The 20,193-nt window shown below is 37.6% G+C and overlaps 1 protein-coding gene and 1 pseudogene across 1 annotated transcript in view; both read right to left on the bottom strand.

Moving 5' to 3' along the window:
• Window positions 1-20,193, bottom strand: part of LOC126940801 (phosphatidylinositol 3,4,5-trisphosphate 3-phosphatase TPTE2-like) — a 52,231-nt gene extending 32,038 nt beyond the window's left edge. Inside the window, exons 1-5 of the mRNA XM_050766968.1 lie at window positions 20,127-20,193; window positions 4,530-4,588; window positions 2,686-2,849; window positions 601-700; window positions 393-456 (exon numbers count right to left, since the gene is read on the bottom strand). Of these exons, the coding sequence (XP_050622925.1) occupies window positions 393-456; window positions 601-700; window positions 2,686-2,849; window positions 4,530-4,588; window positions 20,127-20,193 (454 nt within the window). The remainder of the gene's footprint in view (window positions 1-392; window positions 457-600; window positions 701-2,685; window positions 2,850-4,529; window positions 4,589-20,126) is intronic.
• Window positions 1,956-2,067, bottom strand: LOC126940924 (uncharacterized; annotated as a pseudogene).

Genomic DNA, 20,193 nt, shown 5'->3' with positions numbered 1-20,193 from the left:
GAACTCCCAAGGTGCTTTGCAGCCCTCTGACTCAGAAAACCTGAGATCTACAAAGCACTGACCTCATTCTCTGGGGTTCTAGGATGAGAAGAGGTCTCTCTGGGATCCTTAAGACTCAGAATAACTACTAGAGCTTAATAAATGGAAACTGAAATGGAGTCAGCTGAAAATCCATTCAAGTTCCTATGCTGCAACCAAGTAGTTCTGAATTGAGAAGACATGCAGATCTTCCATTGCCAAGGCTAAACCACAAATGTGTCACTCTATCACAGTGGCATATATCCTCATGAATAAAGAATATTTTGAATGAATGTGTCTTAGATGAGGCAAAAAAATATACAATTATAAGAAAAAAGTGAATACAAGTAAATCAACAGTTAAGTGTCACAAACCTGTAACATAAGTGAGGTCTAGGTCAAATCCATCCCTTGTGTATCGCCTTTTGTTTTCTGAAACCTGAGAGTTTAAAATCATCGTTAGTTTGTGAAACATTCATCAACATAAAAATAAAAACATATACAGCATAGATATCAACCCTTGCCAATGGGTCCCAAAACACAAAATAGTTTTTCTGAATCATAAGCATGTTTTGCCACTTACCAGCCTTCTCATCAGCTTTTCAAGTTCTCTTTTTTGATGAATCAGATGAAAAATTCTTATCAGAATAATAAGTCGTAGAAGTCGAACTAAATGTATCCATCTAACAATAAATTTAAAAGATCCATTTTTGCTTCAGAAACAGAATTGTATCAATATAAACTACGTCTAGAGCAGCAGTTGTTAACCACAGGCAATTTTCCCTCTTCTCCCCAATTACCTACCTTGGGGATATTTGGCAATGTCCAGAGGCATTTAAGTTTTCCCAACTGATGTGTGTGTGTATGTGTGTGTGTGTGTGTGTGTGTGTGTGTGTGTGTGTTACTTACATCTAGTAGATAGAGGCCAGGAATTTTGCTAACATCCTGCAATTAATATAACTGCTCACTACCCTCTCATGACAATGATCTGGCCCAAAATGTCAGTAACGCTGAGGTTGAGAAATTCTGGTCTAGAGAAATAGTGATACAATAGACGCTTAGCATTTGTTAATTTAATTTTGGGATTTAAGACTAGCATTTTCAATTTTTCCACATCAAAACAAATTGATTATTCTTGTTCATCTCTGTTATTCCCATGAGTAAGAGAGGTTCACTACAGCTGCTAATGCACATCAGGCAGGCAACAGACTGAGATACTTCCAAAGTGTGCTGGCTGGTATCTCTACCACCATCAGAAACACTGAAGCAGAGAACTGATGGTCTGGACTAGTGCTTCTCTGATTTGGGCACACGTAAATAACAGCCATCTGGAAAAGCTTGTTAAGCTGCAGATTGCTGGGTCCCAGAGATACTGATTCAGTGGGTCCAGGGTGGGGCCTAAGGTATTTTTCTTCTTATACTTCTAGCAAGCTCTCAAGTGATGCTGAGGTTTCTAGTCAAGAGGACCACATTGGCTAAGGTTATTTTCAAATAACTCCAAAAGCCTATCACTTAACATGCTTAGTTGGGGCCTGAGCTGTAGTCCAGGGAAGCTAGGGTATGAAAAGAAATCAGCTATTTGACCCATGAACAAGCTTAGGAAACCACCATCTACATCCCACTATACATTTGCTCTTTCATTTTCCTCACTGTCACAGTAAAAAAAAGAAAAGAAAAAAAAGTCACCAGGTCCTCACACACTCTTTAGTTTCCTAATCCCTAACAGTTCTAACTTTGCCTGCGCTTTCTTTGTTTCTACCACAACTATACTGCAAAACTCTACCATTGTGTTGCTACACCTGTATCTCCTAGTTTCTGTTCTGTTTGCTATTTTTTAGAAACTCATGATTGAAGTCACTCAAATTTTGCATATGCTCAAATAAATTTCCTCTTGGTTGTAGGAAAAATCCACACAGAACATTTCGTGTGTAAGGGATTTGTAGTTGAAGCACAGAGGGGAATTGCTTTTAATATAAAATTTTTTGATATAGCACATATTAAACTGATAAGAATATTATACTTGATCTTAGCCAAAAGGCCAAAAAATGATACAAATGGGAATTTGATGAGAACTTTGAAATGTAGGAAGTTAAAGTTAGTACAAGAGTAAAGGTCCTTCTTTGGGTACTACATCTTTTTTTTTTTTTTTTGGAGACGGAGTCTCACTCTGTCGCCCAGGCTGGAGTGCAGTGGCCGGATCTCAGTTCACTGCAAGCTCCGTCTCTCGGGTTTACGCCATTCTCCTGCCTCAGCCTCCCGAGTAGCTGGGACTACAGGCGCCCGCCACCTCACCTGGCTAATTTTTTGTATTTTTTAGTAGAGATGGGGTTTCACCGTGTTAGCCAGGATAGTCTCGATCTCCTGACCTCGTGATCCGCCCATCTCGGCCTCCCAAAGTGCTGGGATTACAGGCTTGCGCCACCGTGCCCAGCCCCATCTTCTTTATTCAATTAATGGTACTTAGTGTGCATGCTCTTCACTGCTCCCCAGATGTCACAATCTTTTAGTTTCAAAGTGTGTGGGAATTTACCTAAACATTTCATTTTAAAGCAATGTATTTGGTATAGAATGAGAACATTTGAAGTTTAAAAGATTATATAGAATAAAAGCCACAGAAAATGCAAAATTAATGAAAAACTTTAAGAGAGGTAAGTCTTACATTTCATACCTGGGAATATTCCTAAGAAACTTAATGTCAAAAAAAATGTAAACGACATCAACCAGCAGAGGAGTCACAATAATGGCGGTATCTAAAACGTTAAGTAAGTCAGAAAAATAGTGCTGTCTCCTGTAATATAAAACAAACAAACAAAGTTCATTCCCCCCTGCAAGAAGAGATAGGAATATTTAAAGAACACAAACTATTGACTCATCCACATTAAGAATTCTACTTTCATGAATTATTTAAAATATATTTTCTAGAGTAGACTAAGGGGAAATATAACATTCATGGGAAGTTTTCAAATAATAAAGTTATATAATGTCCTGTCTTCTGCTTGATCAATTCTGCTATTAAAAGGCTCTAATGCATTCTTTGGTGTGCCAATTACATTTTTTAGCTCCAGAAATTTCTGCTTGATTTCTTTTAAATTATTTCAATCTCTTTGTTAAACTTACCTAAATAGAATTATGAATTCCCTTCTCTGTGTTGTCTTGAATTTCTTTGAGTTTCCTCAACACAGCTATTTTGATTTCTTTGTCTAAAAGGTCCACATATCTCTGTTTCTACAGGATTGGACCCTGGTGTCCTTATTTAGTTCATTTGGTGTGGTCATGTTTTCCTGGATAATGTTGATGTGAGCAGATGTTCTTTGGTGTCTGGGAATTGAAGAGTTAGGCATTTATTGGTAGTTTTCACTGTATATTGTAGTTTTCCACTGTCCAGAGCTTGTTTGTACCCATCTTTTTTGGGAAGGCTTTCTAGATATTTGAAAGAACTGGATATTGTGATCTAAACTGTATCTGCTTTGGGGGCACCCCAAGCCTCCTAAACTCTGTGGTTCTTGCAGACCTCACAGTGGTACTGCCTTTAATGGTCTTAGACAAGATCCAGGACAATTCTCTGTGTTACCAAAAGAGAAATCTTGTTCTCTTCCCTTACTTTCGTCCCAAACAAACAGAGTCTCTCTCTCTCTGTTCTGAGGCACACCTAAAGCTTGGGGTTGAGTGACACGAGCACCCTGTGGCCACCACTACTGTGACTCCACTAGGTCAGACCTGAGGCCAGCACAGCACTGGGTCTTGCCCAAGAACCTGTTGTAGCCACTCCTTTAGCTATTGCATAAGTTTTCCTGAAGGGCCCTGGGGCTCTACAATCATCACATGGTAAAAAACAGCCAGGCCTGTGTCCTTCCCTTCAGGATGGCAAGTTTTTCTCCCAGCCTCTGGGTGGATCCAAAGGTGCCTGTCTGGGAATCAGGGCCTAGATCAAAAAACTTTAAAAGTCTACCTAGTGTTTTATTGTGCTATGGCTGAGCTGTCACTCAAACCACAAGATGCAGTCCCTCCCACTCTTTCACCTCTACAAGGCAGAGGGAGCATCAATCATGGCACTCAAACACAGGCCATGGTGGGTACTGCCAGGTCTACGCGCCAATGTTCTTATAAGGCACCAAAGGCTCTAAGTCAGTTTGTGGTGAATGCTCCTGTTAATTATTTTAAAATGCTTCTTTTTTGTTTTTTGTTTGTTTGGTTGGTTTTTTGAGATGGAGTCTTGCCCTGTCACCATGCTAGAGTGCAATGGTGTGATCTCAGCTCAGTGCAACTTCTGCTCCCAGGCTCAAACGATTTGTTTCCTGCACTCAGCCTCCCAAGCAGCTGGGATTTACAGGCACCCACCACCACACCCAGCTAATTTTTCAATTTTAGGTAGAGACGGGGTTTCACCATGTTGGCCAGGGAATTGTCTTGAACTCCTGTCCTTGGGGGTCCGCCCCACCTCAGTCCCTCCCACTGTGCTCTTATAAAAGTACCAAAACAGCAGAATGCATTTATAAAAAGAATTAAACTTACCCTTCGACAAATACTCGAATAGAAGAACATATCCATGGAGAAAAAACTAAGGGCAATAGCTTAGAGAAATTGAACGATACACCAACAGGAATATAAAGTTTGGCTATCATTGAAAATTAGGTCGGCAGGAGGAGAGTGACATGCAGTAAGACAGGAAAACTCCAAATATTCTTAATAATAAATAAATAAAATAAATAAATTAAATAAATAAATAAATACAAAGATAAAGGGGCTTTTGTCCCTATAAGCTATACGTGTATTTAGGCACTGATCAGGTACCAAATGTGTATTATTTAGTACGTAAGCTGCCCAGTGTCTGGGAAAAACTCTGTAATGACTTAGGAATCTCAGAAAACTCACTGTTTTCACAACCTAATAGAACAGTCTTAATAAACCAAAATTCTCACCAAACCACTTTCACAAGATATTATCATGCCCTTTTATAGTAGAAAACATCAGGACCAACACCTCCAAGAGAGAAAAAGGTTTATAACTGAATTAAAATCATGCTGTGTCTGTTTGTAAACCCTTCTTAAAATTTGAGAATTGAATTTTATTAGAAAGTTCATACCAATTTCTCATAAAAAATAAACCCTCAATCTGGATAATCTAAAGAATTTATTATAAAAACCAAATGAAAGCATGTGTAACTATGCGTATAAAAGACAAGATATTTTCATCAGTGACATTTTCAACAAGTACATGATTCCAGATTTACTGGGTGCTTCTTAGCTTAGTGCAATGGGCATGTGAGTCTTGAACTCTAAAGTACCTCCTGCACTTGCTTGTATTACATATTCTAAATACATTCTCCATAAATTGATTAGACGATTTGGCTAATCCATGAAGAGGCATTAGGATCTTTCGTAAGTACGTTTTTAAAAACTGTGCAGCTCAAATGTAAAATTAGTATAATTCAAAACGGAAACAGATATATTGCATAATTGCTACTTATCATTAGTATGAAATCTCACTCTTATGTAGAGAAGCGTCTAAGTAAACTATTTCCAGGATTAAGAGTAAGTCTAGATGTATACGTAAGCTTAATAAAACACTTAACTTATAGAATTTTAACATTAATTTTCATTAATGTTACTTTTGCCAGATGGAAGAACAAAACAATATTTATTTGTTACTATTAATCTAGGCAAAAGCCATTTTATTTGCAAGTCTTAATGTCCAGCTTAAACCAGAATTCCATGATAAATTAGATATACATTAGAAGGGGCACACGGTCTACTTAGCAACTGATAGAAGGTGGAAATGCTTTTTTTGTTTTTTTATTTCAGTCTTTCTCAGTGAAGTATTAAGTCATATATATATATATCTTTTTTTTTTACGATGGAGTATTGCTTTGTTGCCCAGCCTGCAGTGCCAATGGTGCAATTTCAGCTCACTGCAACCTGTGCCTTCTAGGTTCAAGCGATTCTTCTGCCTCAGCCTCCTGAGTAGCTGGGATTACAGGCACCCGCCATTATGCTCAGTTAATTATTGTATTTTTAGTAGAGATGGGGTTTCACCATGTTAGCCAGGCTGGTCTTGACCTCCTGACTTCAGCGTGATCTGCCGCCTCAGCCTCCTAGAGTGCTGGGATTACAGGCGTGAGCCACCACGCCAAGCCAAGTCTCAAATAATATTTAACACATGGTGTTTTCTAGAGTCACCACATACCCAAATGCAAAAGATGATACAATTGAATGCACATTTATCTTATCTTGCTGCTGCAAATAGAAGTAAAAATAAAAATTAATCAGATTTCTTCGAACATATATGGTAAATTTAACCAAAAAACAAAGGCCTTTATAAATACAATTTAAAAGAAAATTATTCAGAAGTTGTATAACAAAATGCTTTTTACTAATCGCTAAAATTTTATTCTTTCTGCTCCATGAGTATTTCACTTTGCTATCCAGAATATATGCGAATAAGACAGTAAACTTTGGATGTTTTAGTAACATTTCCATTGCATGCAAAGCCCCAACCCCCAACTTTATGGCAATAACTAAACTTAAACTTGTGGTCATCTACTCGGGAGTATAGCTATGAAGACAGAAAAAGGGTGGTAGAAGACAACTGTATTTTCGAGTGCCAGCCTGGGCAAGTCATCAAACTTTGGCCAGATCTCAGTTTCCACCACAATAAAATAAGGTATTTCAGGAATGAGCATAGGGAGTAAATGATGCTTTTTGTCATCTCTTCAAATGAGACACCTAGTAAACAGACACACATTAGCAAGAGTCACATTTGAGGTTGCAAATGAACTTCAGAGGTAAGACATTTTAGTAAGATATACTGCAAAGGAGAAAAAAAACACCCGAAAGACTGGGCCCCTTCCATTAATCAAAGGAAGGAGAACCTGTTTGATGGAGCCTCCAATAATGCCTCATTTTACCTTATGGCTGGAGACAAGGTAGCTGATGAGGAACAATTGTTTTGTCCTACTGAAGCCTCGTGTGTTGGAGGCTCTTTAGAAGGAGAAGCCTCCAACACAGGAGGCTTCAGTAGAAGTCTTCAGAAAGTTTCTGTCATACTGAAGCCTCCAACACAAGACTTAAGTTCCACCCTGAGAACCATGAATCCTAAGACAATGCTCACAGCCTGTGCCTAAGACTGGAGAACAAAGAGGGCAGATACTGAGCAGAACTGGGGCACTGCCAAAATTGGCCTTTGACATGAACAGACATTTCTCAAAAGAAGACATACATGTGGCCAACAAGCAATATGAAAGAAAAGCTCAACATCACAGATTAGAGAAATGCACATTGAAACCACAATGAGATACCATTTCACACCAGTCAGAATGCCTATTACTAAAGAGTCAGAAAATAACAGATGCTGGCAAGGTTGCAGAGAAAAGGGAACACTTATACATTGTTGGTGGGAGTGTAAAATTAGTTCAACCATCATTAAAAAGCAGTATGGCAATACCTTGAAGAGCTAAAAGCAGAACTACTATTTGACTGAGCAATCCCATTACTGAGCATATACCCAGAGGAATATAAATCATTCTACTATAAAGATACATGCATATGAATGTTCACTGCAGCACTATTTACAATAGCAAAAACATGGAATCAACCTAGGTAAACCATCAATGACAGACTGGATAAAGAAAATGTGGTACATATATACCATGGAATACTATGCAGCCATAATAAAAGAATGAGATCATGTCTTTTGTGGGAACATGGATGGAGCTGGAGGCTATTATCCTTAGCAAACCAGTGCAGAAACAGAAAACCAAATACTGAATGTCGTCACCTATCAGTGGTAGCTAAATCATAAGGACTTATGAACACAAAGAAAGAAACAGACACTGGGGTCTACTTACATGGGGAGGGTAGGAGGGAGAGGGAGGAGCAGAGAAGATAACTATTTGGGTACTGAGCTTAACACCTGGATGATGAAATAATATGTGGGAAAAAAAAAAAAAAACACCTCCCTGACATATGTTTACCTATGTAAACAAACCTCTCATGTACCTCCAAACCTAAAATAAAAGTTAAAAAAAAAAAAACTGGCCTTTGCTGAATGATATTAGGTTAACCTGAGATAAAGGAAATCCCCAATCCTTCTAATTTTCCCCTCTCCACCTGGACCCACCATTTCTGCCCAGGCTTGGAGAATTAAGGCTGATGTAGATGGAGAATCAATTGGCCAAAAGAGGTGAATTCTCTCCTCAAGTTGCCATTCTCTTACTATAAGACCCTCTGATCCCACACAGTCTACTGGATCTCTGGGTATCAAGGAAATATAAATCTGAACTCACTTGACAATGTCACCATACAGAACCAAGCCTGACAGATTACGAAGGCATGAAGGAGTGGCTTGGGTGGCTTTAGCCCCTTAATCTGTTTCAGTGTCCACTGAAACTATATCAAATAAATATACAGTTGAGACTTTTTTGGTTTAAAAAAGTGTGCTATGTAAATGCAGTTTCAAGCAGTTATGTGCAGAGTTTGCAGGGAAATAACTATGACCCAATAAATCCATATCCAGGAAAAGTACTTTTCACACTTGGGAGCAATAGACAGACACTCCAACATGCAGCAACTCGAAGCATAGCCTCCATGTACCTTTCCTAAAAACAATTACTCAACGGGCTTGAGTCAGCTGAGCAATGAATCAAAATGAAGAACATAGAAATAAGGAAAGATGACTTACTGAGAAAAGATGGTACATAATATAAACTCAGAATTAGGTAAGTCTAAATAATAATTGTTAATGTAGCATAAAAACGTAGCAGGTGAAAATGTAAATAAATGATTCTAAAAGTAAAGATAAATCATATAAAATCACGAATAATAGTATTGATTTGAATTTTTAGGCATTCTTACACTAGGATTCAAGGTGTGGAAGAAGATAGAAGTAAAGGCAGGTTGCATTTCTTATCTTTCACAGGTACAAGTCCAGTTTTATTCTCGATATTGATGGAGAAAAAGTGATATAATTATATTCTCTATATGTTTAAATATAAACATTGATAGACTAGAAATGGGCTTCTGACTTGCATACGAATAAAAAAATGCAGGAGATAAAAACAAATCAATAGCAAAAAATATAGACCAATTTTAAAAAGAAAATATCAAAGTATTTTTAAAAAGAAAAAGATGATAAATAAAACCAAACATACCAGAAATCATAAATACAAACATATTACTCTCATATTGCATATTGAGAAATACTCTCAGATAACTTTGAAATTAAAGGCATTACATGCTATACACGAGAGACAAAAACTAAATTTAAATGACAATTTAAAAATAAAGAGTGGCCAGGCGCAGTGGCTCACATCTGTAATCCCAGCACTCTGGGCGGCCGAGGTGGGCAGATCGCGAGGTCGAGATTGAGACCATCCTAGCCAACATGGTGAAACTCCATCTCTACTAAAAATACAAAAAATTATCTGGGCATGGTGGTGCGTGCCTGTAGTCCCAGCTACTCAGGAGGCTGAGGCAGGAGAATCTCTTGAACCCCGGAGGCAGAGGTTGCAGTGAGCTGAGATGGCGCCACTGCACTCCAGCCTGGTGACAGAGCAAGACTCTGGCTCAGAAGAAAAGAAAAAGAGAGAGAGAGAGACAGACAGAAAAAGATATGCGATACTAAACCTTAAAACACTAAAAGTTCCAATATCAATATCAAAGTTGAATTAAAAGCACAAATATTAACTATGAACATGATTTATTTTTTATCAATAGAAGGTGGGAGATACATGACACTAACCAGACCATGTTTAATGAAGTGGGATTTGTATTGGAGGCAGGTGTTGTCTCTCCCACTGGACACATTTTTCTCTGGTACAGACTCTAGGGGAAGGGAGATGGCCATGATGCAAAGCACTAAAAACACTGTAGTGACTCTGGTCTTCCTGCTCACTCTAGATCACTAAAACACGGTAAAGACAACACAGGGGGATGCCATTTTCATGCTGAGAAAACTATGAGTCACTTAGGAGAAAGGTAAATTTCTACACTTTATACCTTAAGACAAAGAAAATTCAGGGCAGATATTTTATACAAATGAAGAAAATACATTCAAAACAGAAATTTTGGTGAATACATTTAAAATCTTGGGGTAAGAAGGACTTTTTGAGAATAACATTAAAGACAAAATCACAAAGAAAAGTACAGATACATTTGATTAGATGAAGATTAAATACTTTATATAGTGAAAAGCAAGACAACCTGGGAGAAATTACTTATATTACATAAAATAGAAAAAGGATCAATAGATTTAACTTTTCAGTCCAAAAACAGAAAAACACCCCAATTTTAACTGGGCAAAAGTAGTTTGCAAATGATGAAATATTAACTTAGAAAGGGTAAATGAAGGTGTGTCAAAGAATGTGCATTAGAAAAAAATATATTTATGATATCAAAGAAATCAATGATGGTTAGTGCTAAGTGTGGGAAGGAGAAATGTACACTTGCATCTTGATGTTAAAGCACATATCAATATCCATAGCGTCACAATCATTCCCTTTGACACAGAATTTCCACTTCTGAGAATTTATAACAAGCAAAATATAACCAACAATATACGGAGATTTAGCCTCAAATATATTCATTTTTTGTAACACTTAAAAAAACTTGTAAAAAAAACTTAATTGTTCAGCAATATCTGACTATTAAATGAATTATAGCACATCTACACCATGAAATATTTCATGGTATATTTACTTTGTAAAATATAACAGTTTGTAAAACAACTGTTACAAATAATGTTGTAAGTGCACATGAATATATATTAACAAAAAATATAGTCATGATGTCATGAAGTAATAAGGTTATTTACAAAAGAATAATAATAAGTATGGTCTCATATCTGTAAACAAAAAAAGTATATGCTTAAAGAACTTAGAATTGCATGCATCCAAGTTTAAGAAGGACTATACGTGGGTAGATTTGTTGATTGTATTTTCTGATTTTCCTTTAATGAACTCTTATGTTATTTTCAGTTTTTAGAATAAAACCTATTCACAAAGCTACAGAGTTTTCAAAGTATTTTTGTGTGTTATTTTAGTTTTATTACTAATTTTTTACAATACAATATCCAATACATAGATAGCATCATAACCAGTTTACATTTGAATAATCTGAAAGTTAAAAAGGTTTAGTGACTTGCTGAGTATCAGGTGAATGAATATATGATGTCAAAGCCAAGCACTGATTCCAGCTTTTACTATAAATCCAAGATCATCCCCCTGGTATGAAACACCAGCGTTTCTCACAGGGACTACTGCAAATTCCTCCTATATCTATGTAATGAGAATTTGTAATTTAAAAATAAAATAAAATGAAATCCTGCTTTATTTTTGTTTGGAGTGGGGAAAGAAGGAAATGCTTGCCTTGCTTTAATCTGTCTAATTTTGCTTCATCCCTGGGCAGCTCCATTACAGAAAACGTATAGATGATTTGCAGACACACAGTTTAATTCAGTGGCAAATTCAGGGTAATTTGAAGAACTATTTGTATTTGCCCCCTTTGTTTCCAATCTTTGTTTAGACAGACACCAACCACTTACAACCATGGTGAGTTAACTTCCTCTATGGCAGGACTTGGTCTCCAACATTGACACAAGCTGGCAAATGGTTATACAACTGGGCAAGAAAGAAGCAGAAGAAAAATTTCCTGAATATGTCTGCAGTTCAGACACAAGCCAGTTTAAGAATGTATTGTTTCATTACAGTGAGTACATGATAAAATGCCTTCAGGTCAGTGCAACAGGAAGTACTCTAGTGAGATTAGAAACAAATAAGAATAAAATCCCAATGAGCATAAAGAGGCCTTTTTTTTTTTTTTTTTTTTTTTTTTTTTTTGAGACGGAGTCTTGCTCTGTCGCCCAGGCTGGAGTGCAGTGGCCAGATCTCAGCTCACTGCAAGCTCCGAATAAAGAGGTCTTTAGGCAGCAAAACATGTTTGCTTTTGCTATCAATACCATTTGCTCATAGGCAAAATCTACAAAATTGGAAATCACACAATATCCGGTAAAAATGAGAAATGTTCACTAGTGATGAGTTAAGTAGCATTCTGCATTCCTGTTTTTTTTTTTTTTTAAAGAAAACTTTTAATGGAATTAATTTCTTCTAAGAATACTTTTTACATTTTCAAGCTAGAAGAACATTTATTTCTGAATGGATGGAATTTATTTTGCAAAATAATACTTGTCTAATAATTCAACTGGAGTAAATACGGTGTATGCTCCCCCCCATACATTTTGATATCTTTCCATAGTTTCCCTTTTTTCTTCTTGCCTCAGCATAAGCTCTGTTTAACTAAAGATAAGAGATCCATCAATGGCTCCCTCCTTTCAAACTTCAAACTGACTTACTCATATGAAGCAACACTTTCAGCATCTTCAACTTCAAACTTGGAAAGTCGTTCTAACATACTTTATCTACCAAAAGAAAAAAAAATGCAAAAATATTATCATTAGATATTTGCTACACAAAATAGTGATGAAAAATATATTTGAATAACAAGAATCCCATGAATCTAAAGGATATAGTAAACATGACTTGGCTCACTGGAAGACTTAATATTTAAGAAAGAAAATTACAATCATTAACCAGAAACTCTTTCTTCATGGATACTCCCAACACTGAATTTTGCATATTTTTGTCTTCTTTGCTCTATCTCTTTCTATATATATGTATATAAAGATATATAAAAGAATATGTATACAGATGTATAATATATAAATAATATGTGTATAGACATATCTCAAAGACATTGTGGGTTTCATTCCAGACCACTGCAATAAAGCAAAAACTGCATTAAGCAACTCACACAAATGTTTTGGTTTCCCTGTGCATATGAAAGTTATATTTACCCTACACTGTAGCCTGTTAAGTTTGCAATGGCATTATGTTAAAAAAATTATGCACATAACTTAATTAAAGACTACATTATTGGTTTAAAAATGCTAATGATAACCTGAGCCTTTAGCAAGTCCTAGTCTTTTTGCTGGTGGAGGGCATTGTTGCCTCCACGTTGATGGCTGCTGACTGATCAGAGTGGTGGTTGCCAATGGTTGGGGTGGCTGAGGGCAATTTCTTAAAATAGGACAACAATGAAGTTTGCTGTAGCAAATGACTCTTCCTTTCACAGTGAGAATTAAGTGGTGAAGCCATCAGGTCCTGGACTTTGTTGAAAGCCTTTTTATTACTGGTTCAATCTCATTACTTGTTTATGGTCTGTTCAGGTTTTCTATTTCTTCTTGGTTTAGTCTTGGTAGGTCGTATGGGTCAAGGATTTTGTCCATTTCCTCTAGGTTTTCAAATTTATTGTAGAGTTGCTCATAATAGTCTCTAATAATTATTTTTATTTCTGTCATGTCTGTTATGAAGTCTCTTTTTCTGTTTCTGAATTTACTTATTTGTGTCTTCTCTTTTTCTTAATTAGTCTAGCTAATGGTTTGTTGATTTTTTTAAACCTGCTTTTTGTTAACCTTTTGTAATTTTTTGCCTCAAATTTGTTTATTTCTGTTTGGTCTTCATTATTTATTTCTTTTTAATAATTTGGGCTTTGGTTTGTTCTTACTATTCTAGTTTTCTTAAGGTAGAATTGTTCAGTAGTTTATTTGAAAGTTTTCTAGTGTTTTTGATCCAGACATTTACTGCTAAAAACATACTTCTTAATAACTGCTTTTGCTGTGTCCCCTAGTTTTGGTATGTTGTGTTTTCTAGTTATATTTGTTTCAAGGAATTTTTAAATTTCATTCTTAATTTCTTTCTTCACTTATTGTAACTCAAGGGCATGTTGTTTAATTTCCATATGTCTGTATAGTTTTTAATGTTCCTCTTGCTATGAATGTCTAGTTTTATTCCATTGTGGCAAGATAAGACACCTGACATAATTTCAATTTTTAAAAATTTGCTGAGACTTGTTTTGTAGCCTAGCATACGGTGTATCTTGGATAATGTTTTCATGTGCTGATGAAAAGAATGTGTATTCTGCAGCTGTTAGGTGAGATGTTCCGTAAATGTTTGTTTATGTCCATTTGGTCTATGGTGGAGTTTAAGTCTGATGTTTCTTTGTTGATTTTCTGTCTAGATGATTTGTCCAGTGCTAAGAGTGAGATACCAAAGTGCCCAACTCTTATTGTAAACTGGGTCTATCTCCCTCTTTAGATCTAGATATTCGCTTTATATGTCTAGGTGCTCTGGTGTTTGAGTGCATACATATTTACAATTACACACATATTACAATTATGTTATATTTCTTGTGGAATGGAAACCCTTTATTATTATATAATAATCTTGTTTGTCACTTTTTATGGTTTTTTAACTTGAAGTCTGTTTTGTCTTATACAAGTATAGCTGTTTCTGCTCACTTTTGGCTTCCATTTGCATGGAATATCTTTTTCCTTCCCTTCATTATCAGTCTATTTGTTTCTTTACAGGTAAGGTGAGTTTATTTTAGATAAAATATAGTTGGGTCTTATTTTTTAATCCACTCAGCAAGTCTCTATCCTTCATGGTGTATTTAATCTATTGATATTCAAAGTTATTATTGGTAGGTGAGGAGTTACTTCTGACATTTTATTGTTTTCTGGTTGTTTTGTATATGTTTTCTTCCTTTCTTCCTCTCTGTTTACTTTTGAAGTTGGGTAGTTTTCTGTAGTGATAAGGTTTCATTCCTTTCTCTTTCTCCTTTATGTATTGACTCTAACAGTGACTTAAAGTTTTGCATGTTTTTATGATAGTGGTTATCATCTTTTTACTTCCAGATGTAAGACTCCCTTGGGCATTTCTTGTAAGGCTGGTCTAGTAGTGATGAATTATCTTTGTTTTTGTTTATCTATGACAGATGTCTTCTTCATTTGTAAAGGATAGCTGTGCTGGGTATAATATTCTTGGCTGAAAGATTTTTTTTCTTTCAGGACTTCAAATATATCATCCCATTCTCTTCTAGCCTAAGGTTTCTGCTGAGAAATCAGCTGTTAGTCTAACGGGGATTCCATTATAAGTGTCTTACTTCTCTCTTGCTATTTTAAAAAATCTTTGTCTTTGATTTTTTCACAATTTGATTATAATGTCTGGGTTGAATGTATTTGGGGTTCTTTGATCTTCCTGAAACTAGATGTCTAGCTCTCTTTCAAGAGTTAGGAATTTTATGCTCTTATTTTATTAAATACGCTTTCCTCACATTTTTCTCTTCACTTTTCCTTCTGGAATGCCCATAATACGAATATTTGATCAAATTAATGGTGTCCCATAAATCCTGTAGGCTTTTTTCATTCTTTTTTATTCTTTTTTGCCTGCCTGTGTTATTTCAAAGGACTTGTCTTCAAATTCAGAAATCATTTGTTCTGCTTGTTCTTGTCTGTAAAGCCATTGATTGTATTTTTTCATTTCATCCCTTGAACTGTTTAGCTCTTAGGGCTTCTGTTGGTTCTTTTTAGGGTATCTGTATCTTTACTGAATTTCTCTTTCAAATCCTGTTTTCCTGATTTCATTGACTGGTCTATCTGTATTACCTTATATCTCACTGAGTTTCCTTAAGATGGGGGGGGGGTATTCTTTTTTCTGTCATTTCATATGTGTATGATTGGGGTCTATTACTGGATAATTATTATTTCCCTTTGTAGGTGACATGTTTGCTTGCATTTCATGGTTGGTGTGTTTCTGTGTTGATTTCTACGCATATGGTGAAAAAGTCACCTTTTCCAATTTTTATGGAGTTGGTTTACTTGTATGAATTTATTTGTATGAATGGGTCTTGGATGTCAGTTCATTGGGGTATATTGGCCTTGGTTCTACACTTACTTGGATGCAGTAAGTGTAGTCTCCATGTAGTTTATTCAGCTGTGATCCACACTAGTAACATTTGCAAGTTACTCAGTGGCCTAGGCTAAGGAAGTTTGTGGTGATGGTGGTGCAGCTTTGCCAAGGGTGGGCTCACTGGGCTGTTTCTTAGGGTAGAGGTGTGTGCAGGCATACAGTGGGTCAGAAAACTTGGAGTATGGCTTTATGTGGCTGACCATGGTGCTGTCACTCTAGCCAGGAGCATGGGGATGCAGTTGCTCAAGCAGGGCATGCCAGCCAGATGTGCCTTGCAGGACAGTTTCTCAGGCCCAGGATGCAGGCACACAGCTGTTTGCCTGGCCTGGAAGCGTGCACTCCCAGAGTGGCCTGAAGGGCTGTTTCTCATACCTGGTATGTGGGTACACAGCTGTTCATCTGGCCTGGGGCCAGTCTGCTGGGGGAAACTCATGGGCAAATATATAGCTGCATGGCTGCTAAGCTGGACTGAAGGTATCTTTGCCATGGCTGACCAAGAGGGGGTGTTTCTCAGGCCTGGGATACAGTCAAATGACTTCTCAGCTGTCCTGGATGTGTGTCTGCTGGGGGTAGTCCATAGGACTATTCTAGCTCAGGATGTGGGCACACTGCTGCTCAGCTGGCCTGTGTGGTACTGCCAGGGGAAGCCCAGGGGACTGCTTCGATGACCCAGGATGTGGGCACGAGGCTGCTTGGCTGGCCTAGGGGCATGTCTTCTGGGAGTAGCCCATGGGGCTCTTTCTCAGGTCCAGGACATGGGCATTCATGGCTGATTGGCTGGTCTGGAGGTGCATCTGCCAGGAATGGCTACAGTACTATTTCTCAGGCTCAGGAAAGGTTTGCACAGCTGCTTAGTTGGCCTGGGAGTGTTTCGGTGGGGTGTGGCCTACAGGGGATGTTCCTCACCTGGGACATAGGTGTGTGGCTGCTTAGTTGGCCTGAGGGTATGTTGGCCAGAGTAAGCTCCCAGGGTTGTTTCTCGGCCCTGAGACTTGGGCATACACAGCTGCTTGTCTCTCAGGTCTGAGACACGGGTGCAAGGCCCACTCAGTGGTGTGCCTGCTGGGGGCAGCCTGTGGGACTGCTCCTCAGGCCCTTATTAAAGGCAGAGGGCTCCTGGGCAGGCCAGGAGCATGTCTGTGGTGGATGGGGCCTGCAGGGCTGTTTCTCAGGTCCTGAGCATGGGCTCATAGTCACTCTGTTGACCTGGGGGTGTATCAGCTGCTCAGAGGCTTAGGGGCCTCTCCCACTTGGGAGAGGGCAGCTAGTGGTTTGGCTGGCTTAAGAGCGAGTTTACCTGGATGGGACTGCAGATTATTCCTCTGTCTGGAAGTGTGGGTGGTGGGGGTTGATTTCCCTGCTCTGCAGTACTTGAGTTACAGCCAATCCTGGGACCAAGCTCCACACAGCTGGGATTGTGGCTTTAACCCACCCATGTGGGCTTGGTGTACTGAAGTTAAAGCTCCAGTGGTGGAGAGGCACAGTGGCTACTGGCCCCCAGAGGAGGGCACACTCCAGAGATGACTCTGGTCTCAAGATGGTGCTGTGCTGCTGCAACTTAGGTCTCTGGGGGTGGGGAAGTCTTCAGCTTGTACTCCTAGTTCAGGACATGCAGGTTGCGTAAATTCTTGGCAGTACTCCACATTGGCCTCAGGGCTTGCAAAGACTGTGAGATTCTCCTGTTGTAAAGACTTTGTGTTTGTGTGATGGCGGTGGGGGCTGGTGGGGATCTTTTGCTTACCTTCACCCTGCAATGAGAAGTCCCTCCTCTCTCTGGGCTGATTCAATCCAGATGGGGGAGAAGGGGCTGCAGAGGCTGAGTGTTTCCATGCTGTGGGGACTTCCAGTCACCACAGGTGTGTCTCCACTCTAGGACTATCCCTTTGATACTCTAATCAAATCTTAGATGTATATTTGTTGCCTTGGTTCTTTCTTGTAGGGGAGACAAGCACCAGGCATCTCTAGTCACCCATCTTGCTTGATTTAGCATAATTCATAGGGCCCTAGGATTTTCAGAATAGTCAATGATTGTTGGCTTCAACTTAAAGCCACCAGCTTCATTTAGCCACTAACAAGAGAATTGGTCTGTGCTTTGAAGCTTTGAAACTGTGCGTTGACTTCTCCTCTCTAAATACTAAAGTCCTAGATGGCATCTTCTTCCAATAAAAGGCTATCTTGTCTACACTGAAAATCTGTTGGTTAGTGTGGGCCACCTTCATCAATTATCTCAGCTAGATCTTCTGGATAACTTGCTGCTGCTTCTGCATTGGCACTTGCTGTTTACCTTGTACTTTTATGTTGTGGAGATGGCTTATTTCCTTAAACCTCATGAACCAACCTTTTAGCTTCAAGCTTTTCTTCTGCAGCTTCCTTACCTCTCCCAGCCTTCATTGAATCAAAGAGAGTGAGGGCCTTGTCCTGGATTAGGCTTTGGCTTAAGGGAATGCTGTGGCTGGTTTGATCGTTTATCCAGGACCACTAAAACATTCTCCATATTAGCTATCAGACTATTTTGCTTTCTCATCATTTGTATGTTCACTGGAGTAGCAGTCTTAATTTTCTTCAAGAAATTTTTTGGCTTTTTCATTTTGTTTTGTTTTTGTTTTACATTCACAACTTGGCTGAACTGGTGCAAGAAGTCTAGCCTTCCTCACAATCATTTCTAGCTTTTGGTTTAAAGTGAGACATGTGATTCTTCCTTTCACTAGGACACTTAGAGACCATCATAGGCTTACTAAATGGCCTACTTTCAATATTGTTGTGTCTCAGGGAATAGGGAGGGCCCAAGGAGGAAGGAGAGAGATGGGGGAATGGCTAGTCAGTGGAGTAGTCAGAACCAACATATCATTGATTAGGCTTGTCGTCTTAATATGGGCGTGGTTCATGTTGCCCCAAAACAATTACAATAGTAACATCAAAGATCACTGATCAGAGATCACCATAACAGATATGATAATAAAAAGTTTGGAATATTGCAAGAATTATTAAAATGTGACAGAGACACAAAGTGAGAACATGCTGTTTGAGAAATAAAACCAGGAGACTTGCTCAATGCAGGGCTGCTACAAACCTTCAGTTTATAAAATAGTAATATCTGAGGGGCAATAAAGTAAAGCACAATAAAACAAGATATATATGCATACACACACATATATGTATATATAACCTATATATGTATACATATACATATATAGGCTAAAGGATATAAACATATGCTTTCATATATATACACATGCTTATATATATTAAATTATATATGACTACTGATGTTATTAATTTGGGTCAGTGCTAAAGAATATATCTATATATAGATATATACACACACATTTAAATATGCACATATATAGACATATGTATAGCGCTATGTGTATCTACATACAAATACATATTTTATACCTATATATAACTACATATATAGCTAAAAGATATATCTGTATATATATACACACACACACATATATACGTGTGCATTGTGTGTGTGTGTGTGTGTAGATAGATCCTTTAGCAGTGACCCAAATTAATAACCTCAGTAGTTTTCAATGACACCACCATTGAAAGGCGAGTTATATCAAAGATATATCGAAGTAGTGAAAGACTACTGATGTCATTTTATCCGGGCCAGTGCTAAGGATTAAAAATGTACAGGTCAGGTCAAGTGAACTTCAGAGACATACTTTTCTGGTTGAAGTTATGTTACTATCACACTACATTTATAAACTGGTTGAACTCTGAAAATGTATATGTCAAATGATTTGGAGTCTACTATTAATATATCATTTTTTCCTAGAAGAAAACCTTACATTATGTAAAGGTGCTCTTGGGCCTTAACAGTCTAATGAATCACAGCTTAAGTGCAGTTCTTTATTACTTCATTTGTGAGTGAATTTTACCAGTCTCAATATATCCCTCTCTTCTTTCTCTCCATATTTTGAAATCTCACCCATCATTGATGACTACCACACATTACTCTTTTTAATTCAATGGGGTAGTAGCTAAGGGATTAAAAATGCACATAGCAAGACTCCCACATGTTATCCTAGACTTAATTTTCTGATACAAATTAGTGATAATTATTCTATAATTTATAATCTAGTTACCCTGAAATATTGACATTAATCAGTTATTTATTTGAAACCTGGTATTTAATTTTTCTCTGGAAATGAAGTTTTAGATGTTTGTAATGAAATTTTTCAGCCTGTGAAAAAAACTTAATGAAACAAGTTTATTTACATTTCTTCACTCCTAAACGTAATCCCCAAGTTACTGTTTCTGGCAAAATTTACATTAATTCAACTCAGTTTGTAAATACCCACCTTGCTTGTCCTTGTAATTTTCTGCCTTTTCACATTCAAATACCACCAGTAACTCTTCACCAATCAT

The sequence above is a fragment of the Macaca thibetana genome, chromosome 17 (assembly GCF_024542745.1).
Source record: "Macaca thibetana thibetana isolate TM-01 chromosome 17, ASM2454274v1, whole genome shotgun sequence".
Classification (NCBI taxonomy): Eukaryota; Metazoa; Chordata; class Mammalia; order Primates; family Cercopithecidae; genus Macaca; species Macaca thibetana.
The sequence above is the reverse complement of the archived record's forward strand: the minus strand, read 5'-3'. Positions and strand labels throughout refer to the sequence as shown.